Source organism: Triturus cristatus, chromosome 4_1 (genome assembly GCF_964204655.1).
Source record: "Triturus cristatus chromosome 4_1, aTriCri1.1, whole genome shotgun sequence".
Lineage (NCBI taxonomy): Eukaryota > Metazoa > Chordata > Amphibia > Caudata > Salamandridae > Triturus > Triturus cristatus.
The window spans coordinates 813,550,437-813,578,137 of record NC_140585.1 but is presented as its reverse complement, the minus strand read 5'-3'; the positions used below and the strand labels follow the sequence as shown (position 1 = coordinate 813,578,137).

The 27,701-nt window shown below is 49.4% G+C and overlaps 1 protein-coding gene across 1 annotated transcript in view; it reads right to left on the bottom strand.

Moving 5' to 3' along the window:
• LOC146855618 (uncharacterized) overlaps nt 1-27,701 on the bottom strand; it is a 79,404-nt gene that overhangs the window by 6,229 nt on the left and 45,474 nt on the right. The window contains exons 3-4 of the mRNA XM_085650628.1: nt 14,178-14,313; nt 11,599-11,798 (exon numbers count right to left, since the gene is read on the bottom strand). Of these exons, the coding sequence (XP_085506754.1) occupies nt 11,599-11,798; nt 14,178-14,313 (336 nt within the window). The remainder of the gene's footprint in view (nt 1-11,598; nt 11,799-14,177; nt 14,314-27,701) is intronic.

Here is a 27,701-nt window from a genome sequence, read left to right as displayed (position 1 = left end):
AGAACATTTCATGCACCTAGTTGAGACCATCTATCAATGCACCACCACCCACATCCTCCGCTGTAGTCTTAATCTTTCCTAGGAACCCATAGTGGTCAGATGACTGCCAGGTTCCCCTCCTCTTGTCTATGTGCTGGAACATGCCAGAAGTGGACCTAAGACTATCCCCATCTCTATTGGTGCTTATAACTGCACCTAAGCAACACCAATTTAATTGTGAGTCATTCCGACTCTGAACACCTTCCTCTCTACTATGTAATATGCCTCACCAGCTATGGACTACCAAGAACTTTCAGTTTTCAGGTAAGATGTTTGTCAACATCCCAGCTACCCCATTCACCCACATTTGTTCCATGGGTTGCGTTTCCATGATTTGTATGGCAGATATGAATGTACTGCATTAAGGATCTAAATACGGCATTTCTGTAAGAGATGTGATTCTTCAAAAATTACAAACACAAGCTTGTTTTTGTATCTGGTATAGCGTACCAGAGATGCGAACGAGTAATACCAAGTCAGTAGATAATCTGCTTTTCTCTGTCCCAAGCACCATGGAAAAGGAAAACGCTAAACAGGGGTTTAGCTTCAGGCAGGTTTTAAGGGTGTGACACTCCACAAATAAATACATTCCTGACTCGGCAGTTGGATCTGGGGGCCCTGAGTCGGGCCTGCTATGTCTGTGTTGGGTTTTAGAGACAGTATTAACTTGTTCATTTTTTTAATCAGGAACTTAATGATATATTGACTGATTTACAAAGAAACTAGTTAATCTGCAAACCCAGAAGCACTCTTATGAACAGGTGCAGATTTACTACTTTTTGGAATTCACAAACATTGACTGTAATAGGCTTGGACAGATGCTTCAGTCTCAGGTTTTCAGGAACACTGGACATGCCACGTGAAATTATGGTTGTGTGTAGTGGTGTGCGGTAAACTCCGCTCCACTGGTGGAGTGGGCGGAGTTTTGATACTCCGCGCTCTGGTCAGATTGCGGAGTTCAGCAAAAACTCCACCCTCCGCCACTTGGCGGAGTTTACCGTACACACCGTAGATGCAGACCAAAAATGAAATGGCTGTGTTACTGCTGCAGGACTAACCACTACAGTAAGGCATCCGACCTGTACACAGTTGTCTAGCACGTTATCTGCATTACCCTTTCTCTATGTACGCACCTCTGCTCCCGCCCCATCCCTGGAATATAGATTGTGTGAGGCACAGTAGTTGAAGTCAGAGGTCATAGCCCAGCCCAGTACTTGCAACCCTTGAATGGTGGCTTTCCTGGCATACACACAAGCAGCACTGCTAGGGATGCCGTGGCCCGTGACCTGTGCGTATAATCTCAGAGGGGCTCTGTGGCAACTGGCTAAGCGAGTACGGAAGTTCCAATTTTCACATCAGACAGGGGACGAGTCCGAGGAAACCATTGGACCCTGTTTAATTGGGGTACTGTACCTGACTCGCAAAACCCAAAACGGCATTCTCTGGCATTCGTTTTCCTCCTGAACACCCACCAGACAAGATCCGGGGCAAAATCAAGTGAATGAAATTACTGGTTGCGGTTGGTGGCAGCCGTGTGTTCTACCTGGACTTTCAGTTTCAGGCCAAGCCCATGCCACAGAAGAAGAGCTGTGCGGGCTCGTGCAGATGAAGGAAAGACTTAAGAAAGGAAAAGCAGCAGAGTCCAGGTCCCTCCCGCTCGAAGGCCTGTAAGTAATGTTAAAACATATAACTTGTGTTGTTCTGGTGTTACACCTATTTGTTGTGTAGGGCTCAGTCATTGTTGGTGGCCTCACAAAATCAATTAGACACGCAGTACAGCTTCTAACAATTACAGTGACTTTTTTTTTGTCTGATGTGTTGCATACCGCGCTGCGGGACGCCTAAGTCCTAAATACACAGAAGCATGCACTAAGTAAACATCAGACCACTCAATGTCTTAGTTGGGTGACGAGTGAACTCTTGCGGCCAAGCCACGTTTATTAAGTATGCTCGGACCACGCCTGGTCCGAGCGCGTGGGTGTGACATATCCACCCCACGCCGGGCCCAATACTGCACCTCTAACTCATTACATCCCATCTTAACTCAGTCTCTTTTTCTTTTCTACGTGGGCTGGCTCATGACTCACCACTTGGCATGCAAAGTCTTTAAGATAAGAACTCGGAGCGAGATTTCCACTCAGTCCGTACCTGAGATGATGATCCCGATTCTGGGGCCGAGTTTCCGATGTCACGGGTGCTTCAGGTTGGTCCACTGGGTTCAGGGGGGCCACGCTGGTTTCCTGATTGGCTTCCCTCAGCCCTCCTGAGTGACTACATGGCGGAGTGCCCAAGCTGTCCATTTCAACACATTTGTCTCTTGCTCCTCCCACGGCGGAGCCGCCTTCTCCACACCTGTGGGTTCCTTCTACTCTCTTGAACCATGAGATATTTCTGGTTACTTCCTCTCCTCCCTTTTCCACAGTGATCATGGTCCCTTTTACGCTGGTTACGGTCCAGTATCCCAGCTTGTACGGGTTCCATAACTTTCTTCCTGGCCTTCGATCTCAAATTATTTCTCGATCTTCGGGTAGCAGATCACGGGCTTGGCTCTCCTCTTTTGACTGGCTGTTAGATTCTGCTTTTCTCTCCTTCCTAGAGCGCCGTCCTCATTATAGGGCGGCAGGGTCAACCCTGGGCAGGTAGGGATGGTGTCACGGCATGGGCCATTAAACATCAGCGCCCATGGCGCTTGACATGTGGTGCTGTGTGGTATGCTTCTGTACTCCCAAAGGAATAATTGCAGGTGGAGCTCCGGGTCGGCATTTTCAGCCACGGCAATGTGTAGTACCTTGTTAAGGGTCCTCATGAACCTTTCGATTTCTCTGTTGGCTTGTGGCCATTGGGTGTGACACAGCGATGTTGTACTCCTTGGTGTTGCATGAATTCGCAGAATTTTCCTCATTGGAACGGGGGCCTATTGTCGCATTTGATCTCGTACAGACATCCGAACATTGCGAGGGTCTTTTCAAGTACCGGGCCAATCCAGGAGAATGCGGTAGAGCGGACGACCTCCACCACTGTGTATTTTGAGAATGCTGTCCACCATGACCAGGGTAATTCGGCCATTGGGGAAACTCCTGAAGTCAATGCTCACTTTCTCCCACGGGGCCTTCCCATGTTCCTCTGTCAGAATAGGCGTGGGTTGTTCTGGTGCACTGGTCAGCTGGCACGCCGGGCATCTCCTCACGATCTCCTCCGCCCAGCTTTCTAGCCCTGGACACCAGATTTTTCCCCGCATCCTGGCCTTCATCTTTTCAATCTCTTGGTGTCCCCCGTGGGCCAATTGGGTTGCGTGATGTTGTAGAATTGCCGGGATGACTATGCAAGACCCCTGCAGTAGGATTCCGTCCTGGGTCACGCTCAGCCCGTTTCGGATCCTACACATTTTCATGAGGTACTCCCTTTTGGGCCCTGACCAGTCATTGACCGTCTGCAGGAAACGATTCTAGTTGCCCCCATGGACAGTACTGCGCACCCTGATGATGACCGGGTCCCGCTCAATTGCTGCTGTGATATCAGCTAGGGTTAGCTAGCGTATGGGCTCCAGCGCTTCTGCGTCTCTTCTGGGCACTCTGGTGGGGCTGGGGTCGAGAGAGACACCACTCTCTTGGAGCCGCTTCAGCGTGGCCCGTAGCTATCGATAGTGCTCATTCGCGGTGGCGGAGTGGATGAGGATGTCGTCACCCCCGGTAGACCCGTCAGGAACTCTCCTACTGTCTCTGGAACACTTCAGCTGCTGAGGGTATTCCAAAATTGAGGTGCTTGTATCTTCACAGCCCCAAGTGGGTGCTGAACATAGTGATATATCTGCTCTCTTTGGCTAGGACCAGCTGGTGGTATACAGCGGTTAGGTCCAATTTTGAAAACCACGGGACCCGTTCACGTCGGCTACAATGTCATCCATTGTTGGCGTGATGTGGCATTCTCCCTGGATTGCCTTGTTAGGGAGGCGCATGTCGATCCACAACCTGATTTTCCCCGGCTGCCTTGGCTTCTCTGCTATAACCATGGGTGACACCCAGGGGGATGGTCCAGACACTTTCTCGATGACCCCTTGGTATTCTAGTTTTTGCAGCTCTTGTTCTGCAAGCGGATGAAGTTGGAAGGGGATCCATCTGTGGCGTAGGGCCGTCGGGGCAACTGCTTGATCGATGTGGAGTTTTACTGGGGCCTTCTTCATACATCCTAGGCCTTTACACAGGTCTGCGAAGTGGTTCAGTAGCTCTTCTGTCTGGTTCGCACGCACGCTTCTCCCGAACGTCACCAAACCTAGATCCTCGATGGCGTGGCTGCTGAGCAGCGTGTGGGCCTCTTGGTCAATGACATGGACCATTGTGACAATTTCGTTGTCTTCCGACCGGATTGGCACGGTCATTTTTCCTCACAGCAGTAGGAGTGAGTTGCTCTCATACTCAAAGATCTTCGTTGTGGATGGTGTCAGTTCAGGCCTGGGTCGCAATCATTTATATTGCTGGATCCCCATGATGATCACGGAGGCACCGGTGTCAATGATCGCTTTTACCTCTGATCCAGCTATCCACATGGCGCACGTGGGCTGTGGTCATCTTCGTTTTTTTAGTTTTTGTGTGAAGGAGACCAGGTATGTCTTGACTTCCTCGTCATCTGTTGATGCGTCTTCTACTTGGTAGGTGGCTTGTTCAGTCCGCTTTGCACTGCTCGACGGTACCAGGGAGGCGCTCGACAGTTGGCGCAGCATCCTCTGCATTGGTCTTCCCCCTCTGCTGTCTTTACGTTGGTTTCTTTTCCGGCATACCGAAGCAAAATGGTTTGGGACCCCACAGTGGGAGCATGTCTGACCCTGGGCGGGGCATGCGTGGACAGGGTGCTCTTTGCTTCCGCAGTACCCGCACTGGCCCTTTAGGGTTCGAAGTGGATGGCCCCACTGCTTGCTCCCTCTGTCTCGCGTCCTCACAGCGTCAAATTTCTCCGTCTTGACGGTCATGTTCTTCTCTGTTGGTTGCGTCAGGGCCAGGTCCATTTCATCAGCTCAGGCTGCCGAGAGGTCATGTGTCCTGGTCAGGACCAGTATGTCATTCAGTGGTATGTTCAGCTGCCTCAAGATCAACCCATGTAGTATCTTGCTGCGGACACCCTGTATTATCTGAGCACGAATCTCTTCTGTAGCCCGGTCATCTGTGATGTAGGTGCTCGCCAGTTCTCGCAGTCATGTGTAAAACGCATCAATTGATTCTCCTTTCCTTTGCGGGTCTGGAGTAGTTTGAACCTCTTAACTGCAGGTCGAAATGTGCTTGAGCGCCGTCGCGGCGGCTTCATAGTCAGTGGGTGCGCCTGTATTCGGGAGATGTTTGAACAGGAGGTATACCTCTTCTCCTGCGAGCCTCATCCGTCTCTCTCATTGCTACAAAGTACTTTTCTAACCGCCCCAACCATGTCTTCCATTGCGGGGACGCGGTAGTAGGGTCTCCTGATTCAATTAATGGAGGTAACACCCCTGTGGGGGCATGTTGCGTGATCACGCGGGCAGGTGGCTGATAATTGTCAGGGTCCGGGTCTCCCATTTTGTCTTTCTGGGATGCAGTTTCTGCATGGCAGTGGATGGTTTATGCGCACTGTCTTTTACGTGCTCCCTTCCTTGCAACTGAGGAACAGGGCTGTGTTGTGGGCACGCTATTCCTTCCCAGCCTTACTGGGGTGAGTGACCCAGGCTCTGTGTGGAGCAAAGTCCCTCCAGTGTGGCTGCGCCCCTGGTTATGCTTTGCTGTGGGGGATCTTCTGCATTTCTTCTGGGAGGGTCCAAGACACTGATGACCTGCCTCGGGCCTTTTCCTGGGGAGCACAATGTCCTTTGCTGGTGCCCCACGGGGGCGTGTGTGCTGGCCTCTGGATGTCACACGTGGCGGGGTAACGTGCTCCGTGCAGACTAATGCAGGTCTTTGTCCTCTGCAGGGGGGCTGTGCTCTTACCGCCTTCAGACGCCTTGGTTATTGCGCCGTTGCTCGTGCGGCACCTCCCCCACGAGCGTCAGGATCGGCGTAGGCTGGGGGATGCGGACGGCGCTCCTGCCCTCCCCCAATGTGTAGATGTTGTGCGCAATGTCAGGGTGTACCTCCGGCCCTGCGGTGGTCGAGCGGGAGCGTGGATCCGGCTCCGCACTCGTCGCAAGTGTTGCTTTGCGTACCACGCTGCGGGACACCTAAGGCCTAAATACACAGAGGCATGCACTAAGAAAACATCAGACCACTCAGTGTCTTAGTTGGGTGATGAGTGACCTCGTGCGGCCACGCCTCCTTTTATTAAGCACGCCCGGACCACGCCTGGTCCGAGCGCGTGGGTGCGACATATCCGGGCCATGCCGGGCCCAACACTGCACCACTAACTCATTACATGAGGGAGGCCGGGATGGCAAATAAATAATTAATAACTTAATCGGTTAATAATTAATAATGTACTATGGGAACAAAGTCAATCTTGTATAATTTGTGCAGTTTTACTGCCACCTGGTGGCTATTTTGCTAAACTGCATTATTTTCTGTTTTTGTCAAATTGCACACCTCGTGTGATTATATAATGAAGAATCTCATTCCGCTTGCTAGCGGAACTCTGTGGAATTCCATGGAGTTTTTCAGCAACTACGCGGAAATACACAGAGTGAAACCCCGTGAGCTCTGCCCACCCCTGTGTGACATTTTGGATTGCACTAGTTCCAAAATGGAGATTGCACAAACAGTAAATTTTCTGCATATGAATTTTTTTTTCCTGCAAAGAAAAACCAATTCCCTTGCAAACTACAACATTTTGGGGTGTTCCGTTTCTCTTGCCACTCTGAAAAGGGATTTACTTCCTGACTTGCTGGAGCAAATCTCTGACTATTTCCATTGTGTAAAAGGGTCAGATAGGAGTTTGAGAATACCCCAAACATGCACAGTTGGTGGGTATTCACAAACTCTCAAGCCAGACCTTGGTTGTGCCTTCCACATCCAACTTCTTTCATTATGCTACTGCATAGTTATACAAAGTGACACACAATCGTTTGATGGATCCTTGACAGGCCTGCGTTTTCGGTCATAAAACTGGCTTTGTGAATTGGGCCCACAATGTGAATATGTTGTGGGATGGAGGAAGGCAATGTAAATAGCAATGGCTTTCATTCCTGTTTTTTTGGGGGAGGTGGTGTGTGAAATGAGACCGCAGGTAAAAAGAACACAACACCCCATATTTTTAAACTTAGTATTGTAGCGCTAGACTGTGAGCTGAGAACAGCCCTGGAAAATGTTATTAATTTCAGTCCTTATTCCATTGACCAGGAGCAACACAGCAAGGCAGTCTGACCCTTTTCAGAAAGTTTGGGGCTAGCTCACCAGCAAAATCTGAAACAAATTTGGGACTTAACAATTCATTTGGCAGCAAATTTTCTAAAGACCTTATTGGTTAAAACGTGTGAGATTAAATAAAATAATTTGCCCAACAAATTTGGGGTCTCACATATGAGCTGTAACCTTTGGTCATCTCACTACTCGATCCTGTCGCCAACCCCTTCTTTCGTTGGGAAATTTGAGGTTCACACCCTCTGAACCTCACCAACTAAGCTACACCCCGGCGCTAAATTTACAACAACAGTTGAGTCTGAACGCATGCATCACTGCAAATTCCTAGGCAAGTGATAAATAAAAGATAAACAAAATTGCTTTAAATCACTTATCTATATAAACAGGGAAGTAATATTTGTAGAAACATCGCCCACAAGGTGCTTTTTGAAATGAAAATATGTGCCTGATTCCAAGTGAAATACGACTGTGCTAGCACAGCCAAAGCCTTTTATTAAAATATGCTGGCATAGAGAAATTCAGCAGCTGTTGTGGAACTCTGACTTTTACTCTGAAGATCCAAGGAACATTCCTGTCAGAGTAATAATGCAGCTTTAAGTCCTCTTTTTCTAAGAATACACCTCCTGAATTGGTTATTTTATAGGATGCAAGTATGTATACTGAAGTGTCATGTTCCTGTGCAATGAACAATTAAGTTGCTGTTGAGAAAAATATTATTGTTGGTTGTTCGTTTGCAATAATCAGTAAGATTAGTGAAGGTTAAACATTGCCTAAAACCCCACTTGAACCTTTCAGCTGGACATTCTATTTTGTGTCTAGTGCAAAAACAAAGACTAGCCTAAGGGTTAAACAAGATGGACAACTGAACCAAGAGACATAATTAGACACCAACCCAACACTGAAAAATAAGCCTAGTTCCAAGTAGCATTTTCTCCATAGCATTTTCGGAGAGGTGTAAATAACCATGTGCCCTTTTTGAATGTATGTTAATTGGAAATATTTTGTAACTGGTCATCTGGAACTTCAAGAATGATGGTTAGCTGATTTCAGTATTGAAAGAGAATGTGTTATTAGGTGGGGAGGATGTGAGTCATACCTAAACAATAAGTCCTAAAATCCTGTAAGGCAAACAAACAGATACAATAATTTAAACCTGGGCTCAATACGTGGTAGCTATGGCACAGAGCAAATAGGTTTAGCTTAGGGAAATGTGTGAAGTATTTAACCACACTAAAACGGTTAAAAAGTCAAAAAACACCTCAACCAAACTATCATAAGCACATTTCTAAAAATTAAGAAAAATATAATAAGATTTACTCCAAAACAAGTAACATCCAGCAAGGGGTGGGAGGTGGCAGAGATATGAATTTTGTAAGTTTTAAGGGAAAAAGCACCAAGAAAAACTAAAGCACCAAACAGAAATTACTGTTTGCAGTAGATGACTGGGACCAAGGCGCAATTGCAGGCCGACCACGATGGAGCAGTGGTTGGATGCACAACTTTTTTTATCTTCTGACTTAGTCTTTTTTTATGGAAATCTAAATTCTTCAGCAGGACAAGGTTGAAAGATGCATCTGACAAACCCCTATAGAAGCCGGATAGCCAATGGATGAGGTTCCACTGGAGCTATTGGTGTTGGCAGGAAAAGCTCGGAGCAGGAAAAATTTGATTTTGCAACTGCCAAGGTCCCGAAAAGGTGGATAGGGTATGAAACTTCACCCGGTCAAGAGATTTCCACATGGGACTTTTCTTTTTTAGAGCCCAAAATCTTCTAACAGAGCAAGCCTGAAGCTGTATCTGTCAAAGTTCCTCTGAAATCAGACACCTTTGCTATGAGGCAAAGCACTTGAAAGTCCAGGAAAAAGACTCCTGCAGCTTTTTAGGTCCCTGTAGCTACACGGGAGATCAGCAAACTGCCCCATGGAGCCCACATGTTAGTTCTGGGTGCAAGTAGGAGCAGGCCGTGCCCTTCAGGTCTCCACACAGGTGACAGACAGCGGGTCCAGTTCTCTTCTGTTCCGCTACAGATCCAGAAATTGCCCTGATGAACTGTGTGTGAGATGCTTATTTTCTTTCACTTACTAACCAGTGGATATGGGACACTCCTTGACCAATGGGAAAAAAGTTCTCAAGGGTAATCCTTCTGACTTTTACTGCACATTTTGGTTGCCTTACTGCAAACAATCCCGCCCCATTCTCAGTCAAATCCATCAGGGCAAAATCGTTGTGCCCCTGTAGGGACCATGTGGCGCACCTGGGGGTGTGTTTACGGTAATTTACAGTCCCCTCCCACTCAACCACTCCAAATTGGCTCTGGAGCCAGCTCCTTCCTCCACTGAGGCTAAATTCAGGAGTTAAAGTGTATTTTGGGATCAAAGGCCACTTGTCTGCAGGCTTCCCTTATCACTAAACTAAAAATATTTGTGACGATCCTGTACACTCCTAAATTGTCCTGCTTGCATTAAGCTGGCTTACATTCCTTCCCCACCCTCCCATAACCTCTCTGAACCATCCAGCCAGACGCAAGCCATTGTCTCCACTCTGAGAGAAGTAGTTCACACCTCATCAAAGCAGCACTGGCAGGCGAGCTGCGGGGAGGCCAACGTAGGCTTCAGGAAGGAAAAGTAGAACTTTTTAAAAGTTACGTTATATATGTATATATGTATCTATCAAAATATCAACTTCACCATTGAATCAGATTTTTTTATCAATATTAAAAAGCAGTGGTCAAACCATCTATTTAGCGTATTCCAAACCAAAAACACAAGGGGGCCGATTCACAGAACTAATCTGAGATAAAATCCTAAATTTACGACTTTCGGTATTCACAAAAGGCATTTAGTAGTAGTAAAGTTAGGATTCCTAACTTTACTACAACTGAATGCCTTCTGTGAATACCAAAAGTAGTAAGTTTAGGATTTTATCTCAGTTTAGTAGTAGTAAAGTTAGGAGTCCTAACTTTACTAAAAATAAATGCCTTCTGTGAATACCAAAAGTAGTAAATTTAGGATTTTATCTCAGATTAGCTCTGTGAATCGGCCCCAAGATTAACACATTAACAATACTTTAGCTTGTTCTTCATAGAACTAGCTAGCGCCTTAAAAATGAAAATAGCTTTTTGAGACAGGTAACTGTAAGAACAAGCAAACATTAAAGTCTTACATGTTCCACTTTTAAGTTCCAGGCACCTGGCTTTGGGAGCTGCAAGTCTACATACTTAGGGGCAGATTTACAAGCCCCCTACGCCACTGGTGCGTCACTTTTTGTGATGTACTGGTGGCCCATTTTACTGCTCTATATTTACAAGTACAGGAAAAGCCACCCTGCGTGACATTTCCTGTCCTTCTAAATATGGCCCCTTCACACGCAGCACTTTGCGTGGAAGGGGCGATCCATGGCTGTTGCTGTGGGTGTTCACACGCAACACCCATGGAAGCAGACACATTGCCAGATTTACGAGGAATAGTAAATTTGGAAATGCGTCTGAATGCTATGGCTTCCCAGGGGAGGCATAGGGAGGCGCAACAAGGAGAAATGTTTTCATTTCTCCTCGTTTGTTCCTCTTTCAATGCGTGCTGCATTTTACAGCACACATTGAAAGAGGAAATTTGCCTGTAGTGATTGTTTTTGTGCAGGAAGGTGCCCCTTCCTGCACAAAAACACTCTCCCCACGACGCATGCATCCTTGCACCATCGTGCAAGGGTGCCTGCATCGGCGCATGGCTGCAGTTTGTGCTCCAGCGCAGGGGGAAGCACAGAGAAGCGACATGTTGTTGTAAATATGTTGTATCCCTGTGCTTTGAAAGTGACTCAGTGCGGCGCAGGCAAATGGCTTGTGGAATGCACTGAGTCACTTTCATTGTAAATCTGCCCCTTAATAATAAAGTAGGGTTTCCCTCTTGCAAAAGGGTTTATTTTGGCAAGTATACCTATAGTTTAAAAGCTGCAGGAGTCAGTCTACACATGTATGCTTGAAGCCATGTTTTCCTTCTCAGCTTAGTGAATGAAACAATATGGGCTGCATTCCACAGGTGACATTTAACTTTTCATGTCATTGGTGTATTTCCTGTACCCTCTAATATGGCTTTAGTAGAAGGCTTAATATATATATTGAGGATTAGCCAATTTAGGCAGTCAAAGCATATACGCTGGAGACAAGACTGCAGTGCCTCAGTGTGCAGAGTTGAAAAATCCACGCGAAATAGGAGTGACCACGCAAAAAAGAGGTACTTTCTCTATTCAATGCCGTTACCTTGTTGGTGCAGGCCCCAGTGGCTGATCGTAGTAGGGCGGATGCATTCTTCCCTCATCTCTAGTCCATTTTGCCCTGGCAATGGATTCGGTGTTATTTCTTGCACTCTTGGCACTTTGAAAGCATTTCACACTTTGTTCTTCATCGTCTCCATGAACATCTCTGACATGGTTTAGTTTTACTCTTCCCTTTGTCCTACTCTAAAGAAAAGAAAATGAGAAAAGAATCCATGTTTTACATGTCTACGAATAGGAAGACCCCTATGAGATGGTGAAAGAGCATGTTGGGTTGGGTAAAGGCACTCTATGTCTCTAGTATGAATAAACCTCATTTGTAAGTTATGCAACAAGAAAGGAAGACTCTGGTACTGAAGAATACTGCTGTAGAATTCAGGCACAACAGCGAGAAATAGCAGATGGGTTGGGATTACATTTCCTTAACACAGTGATAGAAATAATTCTTTTAATAGCATTATTGTAATGTTACTCTTTTAATCTTCCAATGTTTTCATTATAATCAAGCCCTGGCCCGTTTAAAAAGAGTTACTGCTCTTTTATGAAATTTCTTTGTGGCATGCTTTTGGGTATGTTACTTGTGAAAAACATGTTTAGACCTGTTTCTGGTGATCTATAATTTATTCATCCTCAATTTACAATTTGTATTTACTGTTGGAAAGAGCCACATACCTATGTTGTAATTATGTCTTCTGTAAAGAGGGAACACTCTGACAACAACTAACATTGACTCCTGCCATTTATGAGGGAGGGTAGGGGTGTATCACCCATGAGATATAACTCAAATGGAATTATCTGAAAGTGAGACCAACATAGTACAACAAGGTCTCTGTGAATGAAGAAAACAGTAGCGTTAAAGGGTACTAAGGGGTTATTAAGGGTCAGGAATAGTTAGTGTTGAAGGGTAGCAGGGAGTTCGTAGGATTCAAGGAATGGTAGCGTTAAGGGGAAGTAATGGTGTTTTAGCATTAAGGGATGGACAATTTAACATTAAGGTTTACTAAATAAGTAAATTAATTTAACGTAATACATAAAATATTAAACTTATAGCAATTGAAACATATTAGTAAAGTAATTTATAAAAATTACATAAATTAACAAATTAACTTTTAGGAGCCACGAGCTTAAAAAGTCTCTCCAACTATGATTAGAAAGAAAAAAACATTCTCTCAATGAGTGCCACGTTAAGGGGTCTCTGAGGTTGGTGATGGAAAGGGAAGGAGAAGTGGTTTAAACTGCAATACAGCAACACATTCCTCCTGACTGCCCTCCTCTCATCTGTAGTGCTGCCAGAGAAGAACAAACACCATAGTTATCTAGGAGACATATATCATTGAGGCGGCATGTGTTTGATCAAAAAGGTCAAGCTCTGTTGTGACAAAATAGCTCGACATGATAAAGAGCTCTGATTCACGCAGCTTGACAAACAAATGATTACACAGCTCTTGAAGAGTAAGTGCATTTTATGTGGACACACATAACTTCGGCCCAATCAAAACATGCACTCCTGTTCACTAACATCTGGGCGGATCCAAAGCTCCTCTCTGTAGTACTCCTGAAAGCTTGTGCTTTAGGTTGAAAAGGTCTGACAACAGCGCCACTACCAAACCAGACCTAAACATATATGGAATAGGTGCTTGGCTACTGCTGTGCGTTAGCATCTGCCATTTACAGAATACTCAGCACAAGTGTATTTTTGCCTAAAAGTCTCATTGCACAGCTCCTTGAGTGGGTGAGGCTTCAATTGCACACAGGCACTGGCATCCCTCATATAATGTGGCCAGATATCTGGCTCAGACAATTCTGAATAACAAGTAGGCATTATGAAGTCACCAAATCAGTAGAGGAAACCGATTAAAATTGGCCATGCTTTTTGCGGAACTCATTTCTGAAGGTTGACTAAGAGGCATCAATAGACACTCAGGGCCAGATTAATCATGTTTTTGCATCACACTCGCGCCACACAAGGGGGTGCAAGGGTGGAGCAAACCTTTTCAAGCCATGTAAGGCCACCTTGCATGGCTTGTTAAATCTGGAGTAACGTAAGGCAGCATAAATTGCTGCCTTGCATTACTCTGCCACAGAGTATTTTTGCATATTCCCAGATTTACCATTAGTGGTAGAACTGGTAATGCATCAAAATGCTATGTCTTCCCAGGTGAGGCGTAACGAGAAGAAAAATCTTTATTTCTCCTTGTTTCTTCCTCTTTCTTCATGTGCTACATTCTGCAGCGCACATAGGAAGAAGAAAATGCCTCTGAAGATTTTTCTTGTTCAGGAAGGAAATGGACCACTGCATCCATTTTACTACTTGTCTGGTCCAAAAGGGATTTTTCATAATCCCTGTCTGACTCATTGAGCCTTCTACTTGCATATATACATATGTGTACCCTGGTGTAAAGTAAAGTGTATGGTATGATGGCGGAATCTTAAGAAATAAAATGTTCCACACAACACAATGTACAAAAACTGCAAACCATGACAGACAAGAGAATATTGACTGGTTAGTTTCTTCTTCAAGGCCCTCAGGAGTGCTCTGTCTGTGGTGGAGCAGCACATGAGTACCTGATACCTCACTGAGGATGCCACTGAATACTGAGATGGCACAGGGGATCCACGGCCTTCTGGAAAAGTGGCTCTCTCCAAGTCCTCTCTGTTTTCGGAGCTGGCGACCTTATCTTCAAAATTCATCACAATATTCCTGCAAGGAAAACTAACAGAAATGTAATTTGTTAATCTATACAAACTTCAGTTATACAATAGCCAATTATTAATGTTTTCAAAACGTCCACTCACCACCAAGCATCATTTCATGTCCAACAATTGTGAAGCTAAATTGCATTTGGTATTAGCGAAAAAGTGACAAATGAGTGAAATTCATTAGTCTCAGGGTCCTTTTTGTATTATAGATACTTGACTTTCAAAATCTCCCATCTCAAACTGAAAGATTGGACATCCCTCTTCATATGGCCTTTGCAAGACCTCTGATCCTTTGAGTTATATCCTGGTCTTTCCCTGGTGCTGTGATGCTAGTCCATAGCAATTGCGGCTTCCACTTCTAAAATACAGATTGTGGATTCTTGAGAAGCTGTAGCTTGTAGGCAGTTGCTGAGGAAGTGGCAGACAGACCAGGGGTCGTTGTATCCTTCTTGATAAAACCTCCTTTTATTATCACAGTGTCCCTACTTCTTAAAAGTGGCGACGAGGATGGGATCTGAGGGTTTAGGACACTTGGGGGCATATTTACAAGAGTTAACGCCACTAGAACATCACATTTTCTGACGCTCTGGTGGCATTAACTCCTTCACCTTATTTACAAGGCTGCGTTAAGCCACTTAATGTGGCTTAACACCACCTTGTAAATAATGCCCTTACCCACGCAGCACTTATCGTGAAAGGGGCGTGCAATGGGTGTTGCAGTGGGCATTCCACCGCAACACCCATGGCTTTTTTACGCTGCCCCATATTTACAAGGTATGGGGCAGCGCCAAAAATACAGCCTGGGAATACCTGGGCAGCGCCAAAAATACAGCCTGGGAATGCCTGGTCTTAAGCAGGCGATACGAGATAAAATGTTTTCTTTGGGTTCGAGTGGCAGTGCATTCTGCAGCACACATAGAAAGAGCAAATCACCTGTAAAGATTGTATATGCTCAGGAAGGTGTCCCTTTCTGCAAATAAACAATTACCCCTGCAGCGCAGGCACCCTAGGAAAATGGCACTAGTGTGCCTGCGCTGGCGTTAGGCAGCTTTTTTAGCGTCAGCACTAGGGGTAATGCAGGGGTGCACCGCATTCTTGTGAATACAGCGCATCGCTGTGTTTTGAAACTGTAGGAGCGCAGTGTTATCAATTTTAGCGTAACACCGCACTCTGCCAGTTTCTGGTAAATATGCCCCTTGGTGTGAGGAGGTCCCCGACCACATACCTGGAGGCATTTTGTGGATTTTTTGGGGGGACTCTGTTGCAGGGATTCTGCTTATGCGCAGAACTATGCGCAGGAACCCAGGCCCTCAGTGAATTGCGGTGTACCAAAAACTCACCTCAGAACCCAGAACCCATTATCCGGCCAGCATCAGTGTCCCATTCGTTATCCGAGGTTTAGCTTGGCGGTCCCAATGTATAGACAACCCAGAACAAGCGACTTAGTATATTTCTCAGGAATGGTGGGAATCAGAAATACCTTTTCGTAATTATTCTCATATCAGTCCACAACGGAATAGACAGAGACACGGTAAAAGTTTAAAGAGTTTATTTCATAAACCTCGTGTCCTAAGATGCAGCAGTTTGGCTAACATAAGCAAACAAACGATTAAAATCAAAACCATCAGCATAGTTACAATACCATAGAAAATGAAAGGAGCAATCATACTAAAATGACAGTGGATCTAAGCCACCTTCCTTTCTCTAACACACTAATAGTATTATTAGACTAATAAAAGGTCTCTAGGCTTGAATGGGGAACCCCATACCGTAAAGATCAGCTCAGAGAGTTCACATCGCAGGATCTGCTATGCTCTGCTCCTAGGAACGCTCTTCTTCCGAATGTCATGAAAACATGTAACACTGCAATATTAAAAGCACTCGACTTTCAGGTATTTGCAGCTGCGTGCGTGTTATGGCTAAACTAGTGGGCCGATCAACCTGAACTCAACAACATGCACCGTCTAGCGACCCAGACTGTTTCTTTACACTGTGTACAGACCAAGGTCGCTGCTCACTGTTTGGGATGTTAACAACAGACAGTTCTCATGTGAAGCAAAGTCGAGTAAGCATTTCTCAATTTAATAACATGTGACTACAGTGTCGTGTGCAAAAGCAGCAAGATGGCTTTCTAACATCCAACGCGGTTATGCTAACTTAGCATTGTACATATGTAGATAACGATCTTCACTACACCCCCCCTTGATCGGACCACTAACCAGTAGGGGCGCACTTGTAAGAACACAGAGTTCAAGTTTGATAGAACGGAACCAAGGGCATGAACCATAAGTCCATATAAGGGAAGTGAAAAAGTTCAAAGAGAAAAAAAAAAACTAAGAAAAAATTCAAACCGGAGTAAAAAAAAAACATGTAGAGGATAAAAAACATAATTGAAGGACGTAGGACGAAATGAAAGTACAAAAGTCAACCCATCAATGTACAGGCACAATAAGTTGCAACAGCTTCCAAGAGGAAATCATTGGAACGTTCCGCAAAATTATCTGCCATCCAGTTCAGGACGGGGAAGGAACATACATGCTCCTCAACCACCGGAGCTTCCAGCACCAGACGAGGACAACTGGCATGTTCTTCAAGATAACTTCTTGCTAAGAAGTCAAACGCAGCCGTTCCGATGACCCAATTCCCAAGGACTCCATGTGCTGCTCCACAGGCCATCATCCCGACGCCAGAACAGTCCAACTCATGAGCCACTAAGGGGCTCATTAGCTCATCATAATACGGGACAGGAGACACCGAGTTCGACAGACACAAATCCAGAGCCCATTGGAACGGACAATCTAGGCAATGAAAGACTGGCTGCACACAAGTAAAGTAGGGAAACCGGAAGGACAATCCATAGGCTATGCATAGAGTTGCCAGTGGTAAAGTGCCATAGTATTCAAGCATCCGGTTACGAAGATGGAGCAGCCGGGACATGTTGTCGTGTGACGCAAGTTGTGCATCCATAGCGCAGGGCGCAGATCAACAACAGTATTCCAGCTATGAGGGCGAGAAGTAAAGGGAGACCTCCGAAGACGCTGGAAAAAATAGAATGAAAAAAGGCCGGGATCACACCAACAATTGTTTGAAAAGAGGTCACGAGGCCGGAGCCCACAAGTTTAAAAAAATGAGCCATGCCACTTGTTGACGAGGCATTAAAGATAGTCTGAATCAGGGTCCCAAAATGAAGTGGGAGATCAGTATTCAAAAGCGCTTGTACCTCAGTGCGGGTGTTTGCTACGTGAAGGACAAATGTTTCCCGGGATGAAGTCAACGCAACTTCTTTTTGAGACAATAGAGCCCTTATTCTGCTCATCTTGTTGAACTCTGCTTTCAAGGTTGGAATGGAAGGCCAGATGGATACATCGAGCCGGCCATGCAGGGGCGGGAAAAGGACGTTATTACAGCAAACTACACGCCGTGATACGGTCACTATGTAGGGAATTCCCACTAACATCCCACAGCAAGCTTCATTATTTAACAATAAATAACTACCGTTAGCAAGCAGCGTAAAAGACGGTGTTATAACTGGCACAGGGATCCCTTTCAGGACGCAAGCTAAATTAGGGGCGTGCACATTACATGCACCATGCAATTGAATGTGCCTACACACAACAGAGTGATCTGGAGTGGAAGTGCACTCTTCACCTTTCAAGTATACCCCCTTGCCGTCCCTCACACATCTGTATGTGAAAGGGAGTGACCAAAATTCATGCAGGAAGGCAGTACCGAGTTGTTCATATCTGCCTAGAGCATAATGTTTCATTCACGAACTAAACTTAAACAGGGGAAACGGTAACGTGATCAACCCATGTACAAGCCACACAGCAGAATTCAATTCAGCAACAGAGAAAGGCAAAGGTGCTAACTTTTCAATGTGCAGTAATGAATATGTAGCATCTTTCATGGACATGAATTGCTGTTCTGCAGTTAAATTAAAAGGAAGGAACAAAGATGAAGTATTCATGTAATCCCAAGGGACTTTGGACTTTCCCTGCCTTTAAAGTTTGCAACGTCCATGCAAACTGCATAATAGAACGCAATTTATTTTGACCGTGATACAATACAGACAAATCATCCTGCACAATGTCTACCACAGATGATACAATATTATCTAAGGTCTAAATTCTAGAAGAGAGGGTGTTAATACTATTATCTATCACAGCCAACACCTTTACCATATTGGCTTGATCAATAGCACGTAATCTGGATGCAGCCTCAATTTGTGACAACTTCCAAACTTCGTTATAAACAGCATACACCCATCGTTTGGGCCTGCCAACAGCAGGACCCTTAACAAAATCATTCAAATATATTTTGTCATTTAAACGTGCTAAATGAAGTTTAACAGACGCTAAAGTGGAATGTTGCAGCCAAGACTGGCATAACTTCCCTACTGAGTAGGTAGTTACAGTGTGAGAAGATTCAAAACGGGGGTCTACACGAACCTGTGTATACCCCTGCTTGAGATCCAAAAACAGATGTTGACAGGAGTCTGAACTCGTTTGCCACACCAACCACCCTTCCGGATTCAATTCAGAAATATTGAAGGACATGTTGGAAACCTGTGTCTGCAACATAGCAAGGGATAGATCCGTATGATTACCCCAATTGGGATAAGCACCCAGATCCGGAACGGAGGGTTAATTTAAGTTTTTTAGAAGTAGCCAATCCAAAACAGGTTGTCTGATAAATGGATGAATTTAAAAATAACATTTGATTCGGGATAAGACAGGCACGATGCAATGCTTCTGTTCCCTGTACTTGCCATCGTTTGGAGCCCCAAACCGATTTAAGATCGACTGTAGCTTTCCACAGATCATACCCGCCAATTGCCAACTCGTCTATAAAGGACTTGGAATACAACAATTTGGTGTGTGTCAGTCTAACTTTAGAAGCAGACTCAGGCGCAACCTTAAAATAAAAGGAGGCCGGATTTGACACACTAAAATCAGAAAAATAAGTGAACTTTTCCAATAACGTGGCAGAGCTGCCCATCCTAGGGGCGGGGCAGTGTTCCAATTGTGTATAATTCACAACATTTCTAAACGTATTTGCTTTGTGTAGGAAATGAGTGCCATAATGTTGATAACAAAATTGCTCATCATAATTAGCAGTATCTAAATACAAATCCTCAGCATCAAATGCAGCATAATATTTCAAATCAGAAAACTGTGCTTCTATGGCTTGAACATCCCAATCATCTGAGTGAATGTTCTGCTTAACGACATCACCCATAGAAACACGAAATACATTTGGCACATTAATTACTTCAGTGGGGCCATGAATTTGAAATTTTACGGCATCCCAAGCGATCCCATCACGTACAGGCCAGGCAGTAATGTTCACAAAAGTCTGGTCCCTCTTCATAATGTGTGATGAGGAGTGGGGGGCCAAAGTTCCATTAATTAGTCGAATCGTAGACCGTTCATTCAGGTAGTGTCCATTGATAAGTCTAAAAAACACTACCACAGTCGAGCGCTAGGTGGCGCCTGACCGGCATGGCCGCCTTTCACTAAGGCTCCCGGCATCGGTCCCCGCAAATCCGGCTTCCTCCTTTCCTGGACTGCCCTGGCCGGCTCCCTCGGAGTGCGGGGGTCCGTGAAGCTGCCCTGCCGCCCCGTACCGAATCTGGGGGCGCTGCGGGCTCTGGGAGCCTCCCTAGCCGTCGCGGAGCCAGACCGACGGCGTGCAGTGGCGGCTGTGGAACCGCGGCGCGGCCACGCTGAAGAAATTTAGCCCGCGGCGCCCACGAGGGGAGCAGGCCTAAAACTGCTGGCTGAGGGACGCGGTGGCCGCGGGGCTCCCGCGGGTGCTGCTGACACTGGCCCGGTGCTGCCCTGCTTTGCTGACGCCCTCCGGAGCCCCGGGGGTGCTGGATCGGACCCCCCCGCGTGACGCAGAGCGGCGAATCAGGCGGTGAGTGGGGCTGGCCGCGACCGCTGCATCGGGGCAACTGCGGGGTTGGCTGTCCGGGGGAGCCCCCCCCCATCGGGCCGTGTGTCGGCGGCCGGGGGGGCCTGGGCCCCTGGCTCCCCCCCCTTCTCCCTCCCCTCTCCTCCTGGTGGCGGCGCGGAACCGGCTCCGTCGATCCCAGACCGGCTGCGGACTCCGGGTGCGGGGGGGCCCTCGCGGATTCGGGCCGCATACCGGCGGTCGGAGGGGGTGTATGTGCTGTCCCCCCCTCCTCTCCCCCCCCCCCCCTCCATCGCTTGGAATCCCGGCTGCGGACCCTGACGAGTGACACTTTGCCCCTCCTGGGCACTGAGGGGAGACCCGGCTAATTGTTCCCTTGGAGACCTGGGCTGCGCCGGAGGTTGCGGCCCTGCGGCGGCCGGCTGGGGGGCCCGGGCGACGGCCGGGGGCCTGGCACTGAGACCTACATTGCTGGATCCCGCTTTGCTGAGCTGCCCGGCGGGGCTTGACCGCTGAGGCTGGTGCTTCCAGGCTGTTCCCGGCCGGTGGCCCTCCCGGACGAGCCTCCTGTTTGTCCCGCGGCGGCCCAGCTGCCCGCTGCCGTCCCACGGGCCTGTCACCGGCTAGTTGCCCTCCTTCGCTGACGGACGGCCCAGAAATGGGTAAGGACAGAGCCGCCAAGCCGGTGTCCGGGGCCACCCAAACCAGGATGGACAAATTCACAACCTCCGACAAGGGGCCCGGCCCCACGGGCGAACAGGCCCCGGCCCCTGCTGCAGACCTGGCTGCCATCCTGCAGGCCATCAACTCGTCCCGCGCCTCGCTCGAGGGCATGGTGGGTGAGGTCAAAGTGGACGTTGCTCTTCTCCGGCAAGATCTGAGGAACGCCACCGCCCGCATTTCAGAAGCTGAGTCCCGGATATCCACGGCCGAGGACGACATCCGCCAGCTGCAAGACCAGGTTCGGGAGTTGACCACCCACTCCAAGGAGTTGCACCGCCGGGTCGAGGATGCGGAAAATCGCGCCCGACGCAGCAACCTGCGCTTGGTGGGTTTCCCGGAAGGAGTTGAATCGGGCCGGGCGGACGATTTCATGGAGCGCTGGTTCCGATCCTGGATGCCGGAGGACAGCCTGTCGGCTTCGTTCGTGGTGGAGAGAGCCCACCGCTCCCTGGCCCCCAGGCCCCTAGGGGCTCCACCCCGGCCGTTCATCCTAAAGCTCTTGAACTTCCGTGACCGCGATGCCATTCTCCGTGAAGCCCGGCGCAGGGATGCCCTCCACTATCAGAACCACAAAATCATGGTCTTCCCGGACTACACTCGCGAAGTCCAGGAGCTGCGCCGCTCCTACATTGAAGTGAAACAAAAACTGCGCTCCCTGGGACTCCAATACCAGCTCCAATTCCCAGCCCGCCTCCGGGTCATCTTCCAGCAAAAGACTCTCTTCTTCGATACCCCGCGGGCGGCCTGGACCTGGTTGGCGGAGGAGCACCCCTTGCAGCATTCTGGGCGCGGATCGCCTCTGGGTCCTCGGGGGAGACGGGGGAGACCCCGGACATCGAAGACCCGTCGGCGGCATCGGACATTGCCCCGGGAGCGCACAACGGGGGAGGCGATCACCACGCGCTCTGGGGGCCGGCCAAGCCAGAGATCGAGAACCTCATCGGCCTCCTCAGCCGCGCACGCCAGTCCCGTGGCGGATGGGCAGCGGGCCGCGTCACCTCGGCTTACAGGCCCTGCAACCCACCCGGTTGAATTGGCGGACACTTCGGACCTCTCTCGCAGCCCTACCATCTGACTTTCTTCGCTTACCTTTGGGGTGGGAGGGGTGGGAAATGTTTGGGCGGGGGTGGAACGTCCCGCTGTCAGTGTTGCTCTAGGCCAGGGCAGGTAAATCAGGCTTCACTTTTGATGTATCAGGGGTCCACTAGCGCTCAAGCCCAAGCGTTTTAGTTTGGTGGTTCTTCCATTTGGTTCGGGCGACAGATGCTTCCGTTTTCGAAGTATAGGGCGGGGGGTGGGGGGTTGGGGTTGGTTTGGGGTTGCTTCTTCCTCGTTGGGGAGAATTTGTTGGTGGGGGGTGACTCCCCCTTATCTGTTGTGCTAAGGTATCATGTACTGTCTATCCCGCTCTCTCACCCGGCGCTCCGCTGTCCCTCCTCTCTGGGCACCTACTCGGACGCGCCTCCACTGGCTCATTCTTCTGTCCTTGATTATGGCTGACCCACCTGTCCCTAGGGCCGCCATGCGCATACTTTCCTGGAACGTCAATGGCCTCCTGGACCGTTTCAAACGCATGGCGGTCCTCAAATATGCACAACGGGCAGAGATCGATGTACTCCTCCTCCAGGAGACTCACTTGTTGGGTAACAACTGCCCCTTCCTTGGCCGTTACGGCTATGACAGGGTATGGCACTCAGGTTTTGCTCGGGGATCCCGGGGGGTGGCCATATTGCTTCGCAAGTCTTTTCCCTTTGTCCTGACTCGGGTGCTTTTAGACCCACAGGGTATGCTACTGGTAGTGTGTGGCACTCTGGAGGGCCGACCCCTTACCCTGATGTCCCTCTACGCAGCACCGTCCCTCCTGCCGTCAGCCCTTTCCCACGCAGCGGATATCCTCCCGACACTTCCTGCAGGGGCCCTGATACTCGACGGGGACTTTAACGCTGTCTACTCGCCCCATATGGACTCGACGGGTCCGGTCTCTTCGACCCGCGTCGCCCGCGCAAAACAACTCTCCTCTTGGGCGGAATCCCAGGGCCTCTGCGATGTCTGGAGGATCTGGCACCCGCAGGAGCGCCAATACACCCACACGTCGGCGGCCCATCACTCCCACGCCCGGATCGACCTCATCTTTGTGCCCTCTACCGACTGCGTGGGGGTGCGGGACGCACGCATTCTTCCGAGGGGCCTTTCGGACCACTCGCCGGTGCTCCTCGCTCTCGGTCCCCCCCCCCTCTCTGCCCGTCCGATATGGCGTCTGAACGCTTGGTTCCTTCACGACAAGGCTTTTCGGAGGGCGGTCGGGGGCGAGATAGTCGACTACTACTCTCATAATGAGGGCTCTGTCGTCTCCCCCGCTGTCCTCTGGGAGGCTGGCAAGGCGACTGTTCGGGGCGCCGCTAAAGGGCACCTGCAACGTCAACGACGGGCTCAATCCCAGAAGCTCGCGGACTGTGAGGCCCAGGCCTTAGAACTGGAGCGTAGTCTGGGTAACTTAGCCGATGCCGCACGGTCTCGTCGCTTGGCCTTCCTGCGGGAAGAGATTCGCCTGCACTCCCTGGAAGCGGCGAAGATCCTATGGCGCTCCTCGGTGGCCCGGGTGTACGGTTGGGGAGACAAAAACGGCACTCTTCTCCACCGCCTGGCGACCTATCCCCGGGCGGGCAGGATCATTCCAGCCATCGCGGACCCCGCGGGTGGAGTCCACACGGTCTCAGTGGCGATAGCCCAGGCATTCGCTGACTACTACTCCCGGCTGTACCGTCTCCGACCGTCCACGCTCTCCCTGAATGAGCTACTGGGAACAAACGGGGCGACACTTGCGCGGCTGCAGCCTGAGATTTCTGAGACCCTGGATTCGCCGATCGAGCTACAGGAGATTGAAGAAGCGATCGGCCGCCTGGCACCCGGGAAGACCCCGGGACCTGACGGATTCCCCCAGGAATATTACGCTCACTACCGTGAGACACTGGCCCCGAGGCTTCGAGACCTCTTTGCGGCCGTGGTGGAGACGGGCTCGTTCCGGCCCGAAACGGATACAGCAACCATAGTTGTACTCCCCAAGACACAGCCTCCCTCGCGGTCCTGCTCCGACTACCGGCCGATATCCCTTATTAACACAGAACTCAAAATCTATGCCACGGTCCTGGCGCAACGGTTACGCCCATCGCTCGCCTCCCTGGTCCATCCGGACCAATGTGGCTTTATGCCGGAGCGGGGGACCAGACACTGTCTACGGCGCCTCCACCTCGCGATGGCGCACCGCGGCCGCCTTTCCCCCTATCTGGCCCTCCTCTTGGTCGACTTTGAAAAAGCCTTTGATTCCGTGGGATGGGCGTACTTGGGTGAGGTCCTGGAGCGTATGGGCTTCGGCCCCCGGTTCCGAGCCATGGTAATGGTCCTCTATGCGCGCCCGCGGGCCCGTGTGTTGGTCAATGGGGCACTTTCTCACCCATTTCCCATAGGCCGGGGGACGCGCCAGGGTTGTCCGCTCTCGCCCCTCCTTTTCGCTCTGGCGATGGAACCCCTGGCGGTGCTGATTCGCGCGGATCCTGTTCTTCGAGGATGGGAATGGCCGGATGTGGCCCCCGACAAAATCGCCCTATACGCGGACGACGTCCTCCTCTATCTCTCGGACCCGGCGACCTCGGGTCCCCGGGTCCGTCGGATCCTCCATCGATTTGGCCAAGCGTCGGGTCTTCACCTGAACCCCAAAAAATCCGTCCTAGTCCCGCTACACCCGTCGCGGGAATGCTTCGACTGGCAGTCGGACATCCCCCTCCGGAGACTCTCCTTTAAATACCTGGGGATTTGGGTCACCCTCCTTCCGGAACTATGCTGGGCCCTTAATGTGGCTCCGGTAGTCAACAAAACCAGGTCAGACATGCTCCGGTGGCAGTCCCTCCCATTGAATCCGCTAGGGAGAGTCGCTCTATACAAGATGATGATCCTCCCCAAATTTCTTTACATACTACAAAATACTCCATGCCCTTTTCCGCGCCCGTGGTTCCGAGACCTGGATAAAATGGTGACCAAATTCCTTTGGGGCGGCGGTAGGCCTCGGCTGGCCTTGGATCGATGCAGGGTCCCCTCCTATGATGGCGGTCTGAGCATGACCAATCTATATCTTTATTACCTGGCCACCCAGTTACTGGTGATCCATGACTGGTTCTCGGGAGGCTGGGGCGACCCGGCTTACCGTCTCGAGGTGCAAGGCCTTGGGTTCTCCTCCATCCAAAACATGCTCTATGGCACAACGGTCCCCCTATCACTCCCCGACGTCGTGCGGGCTCCTTTCCTCGCGTGGCGCGCGGCACTGCGGCACACTAGATGGTCGGGGACGTCCACACAACTCACTCCGCTTTGGCACGGGACCTGGCTGCGGGAGGTGGTGGGATTGGCGGGCTTTCGGCAGTGGGATCTTCTTGGTATCTCCTGTCTGGGCGACTTATGGCGTGGGAGCCGCATGTGTTCCTTCCAAGAGCTTCAGACCCGCTTCTCGCTGCGGCCCTCCCAATTCTACCGCTACCTTCAACTGCGCCACGCGGTCCGGGCTCACGTCCCTCTAGACTCCAGACTGCCTCCCCATAGCCCACCTGAAGCTCAGGTGATGCTGGGGTATCTGGGAAAGGGGGGTATATCCCGCATTTACAAATCCCTGATTAACAATTCCCCGGTGGACTGGAGCGGGCTCAAACAGCGATGGGAGGCCTGGGTGGGACCCCTGGACGAGGCGGACTGGAGGGACGCCCTTATGGGCCCTCGGTCGCTTACCACCTCCGCTAGGCTGCGGCTCATCCAAATCTACTACCTACACACCGCCTATCTGACCCCAGACCGCCTGTACCGGGCGGGTCTCCGCGTGGACGCCTCCTGCACCCGGTGTGGGGTGGCTCCGGCAGATTTTTTCCACATGGTGTGGTCTTGTTCCCGTCTACATGATTACTGGGCAGCGATTGAAACTGAGCTAGCGGAGGTCTTGGGTTGGGAGGTTCCCCATGAGCCTAGAATGGCCCTGCTGGGCATCATGGATGGGATCGACGGATCCCGTAACGAAAAGTACTTCCTCACCACTGCCCTTATGGTGGCTAAGAGAGACATAGCGGCAGTATGGTCACAACCGGACCCACCCAGAGTGGCTACCTGGAGTAGAGGGGTGGACTGGTGTGCGGCCCAGGAGCGGTCGTTGTGTGCTGCGCGAGGCTGCCCCAAAAAATTCCGCAAGATATGGGGGAAGTGGCTGGGGGGCATGATTTGAAGGGTGGGGGCGCAGGGGGTGGGGACGGAGGATGGGAGAGGGTGGGAGGGTCTTTGCAATGGTTTATTGATGCTTATCCAAATGCAGTTACTGATGCCTTGTTCAATGCACTGCTGTATCTTACTCTTGATACTGTCTTTTATGCCGCAAAACATAATAAAAAATTTGTTTATCAAAAAAAAAAAACACTACCACAAAGCCAATGGACATAAACAAAAAAACACATATGAGCACCAGCCAAATGTAAGTCCAAGGGGGTATTAAAAAATGTCTTTTGAACCAAGCCACAAAAATTGAAACCTTGGACGGGGCCATGGAAGTCATTGAACGAGAATCAAAAGAGTCTTGTGAGAGGGCAACTGTGGTGGTTTGTAAAACAGGCAAGGTAACATCCGCAGGATAAGCATACTCAACTTCTTCAAGCACACCACTAGGTGTTTGTGGCAACAAGGGACCAGTAACGGCATGCATCTCGATGGCAACATCAGGTACTGTGTCAGAAGCTCGGGCCACAACAGAATTTCTCAGCATCGAAGGGCAGGAAACCGCCGGAATCATACTAAGAAGAATCGGCCACTCGCTGTAGTTTGACATTGTCAATTGAGATGTACCTGTTATCCTTTCGACCAGGAAGTGGAGGTAAAATGACTGTTCTAGTACCCTGTACTCCAAGCACTGGAACCGGTGCACGATAAGAGGGGCCGAACTCCTTCTTGTTCTCCACCTTCTCACGGACCAGATCACCAACTCGAGGTAGCCAGCCGACTACCGGAATCTGAAGTTCAGCATTAGATGAGGAGGGTACGTGTTCTTTCGCTAGACTGTTTCTGGCTTCTTGAAGATTCTGCAATACAGCACAGTGTTCATCTACGTCAAAGGGTGCGGCTGACGCCGCCATGTCTAGACCATCAAGGTCTGGAACAAACATTCGAACACCAAAGAGCATCATGTATGGGGTCCGCCCACCCAGAGACCTTCTAGGGAGATTATTAAGTGCACGTTGCACGTCATACAAGTGGGCTAGCCAGTTCCGGCCAGTACCCAAAACTCTGGCTGTCAAAGATTGCTTTAAGTCACGGTTCATTCACTCCACTACACTATTACCCTCAGGCCGGTATGGAGACGAAAATTTGACTTGGACCCCCAAATTTCTCATGTCCTCTTTGTACGCCTTAGAGGCGAACGCCGGGCCCTGATCAGAATGAAAGGTACCACATGCAAAACTCCCAACAAAGACACGCAAATCTTTTATGACAGTGCGAGAATCAGCACTCCTTTGTGGCCACACCCACAGAAAACGTGTGCACGAATCAACTGCAACCAAGATGTATTTGTACGCAGTATCAGACGTAAAAGGACCGCAGTTATCTAAATAAACACAACCCAATGGTTTATTAGATATGTACAACTGAGTTTGTGGTGGGCGCGCCGCAGTTGAAGGTTTAATCTGCTGGCAAATGTCACAATTAAGAACATAAGCTCTGGCTTGTTTA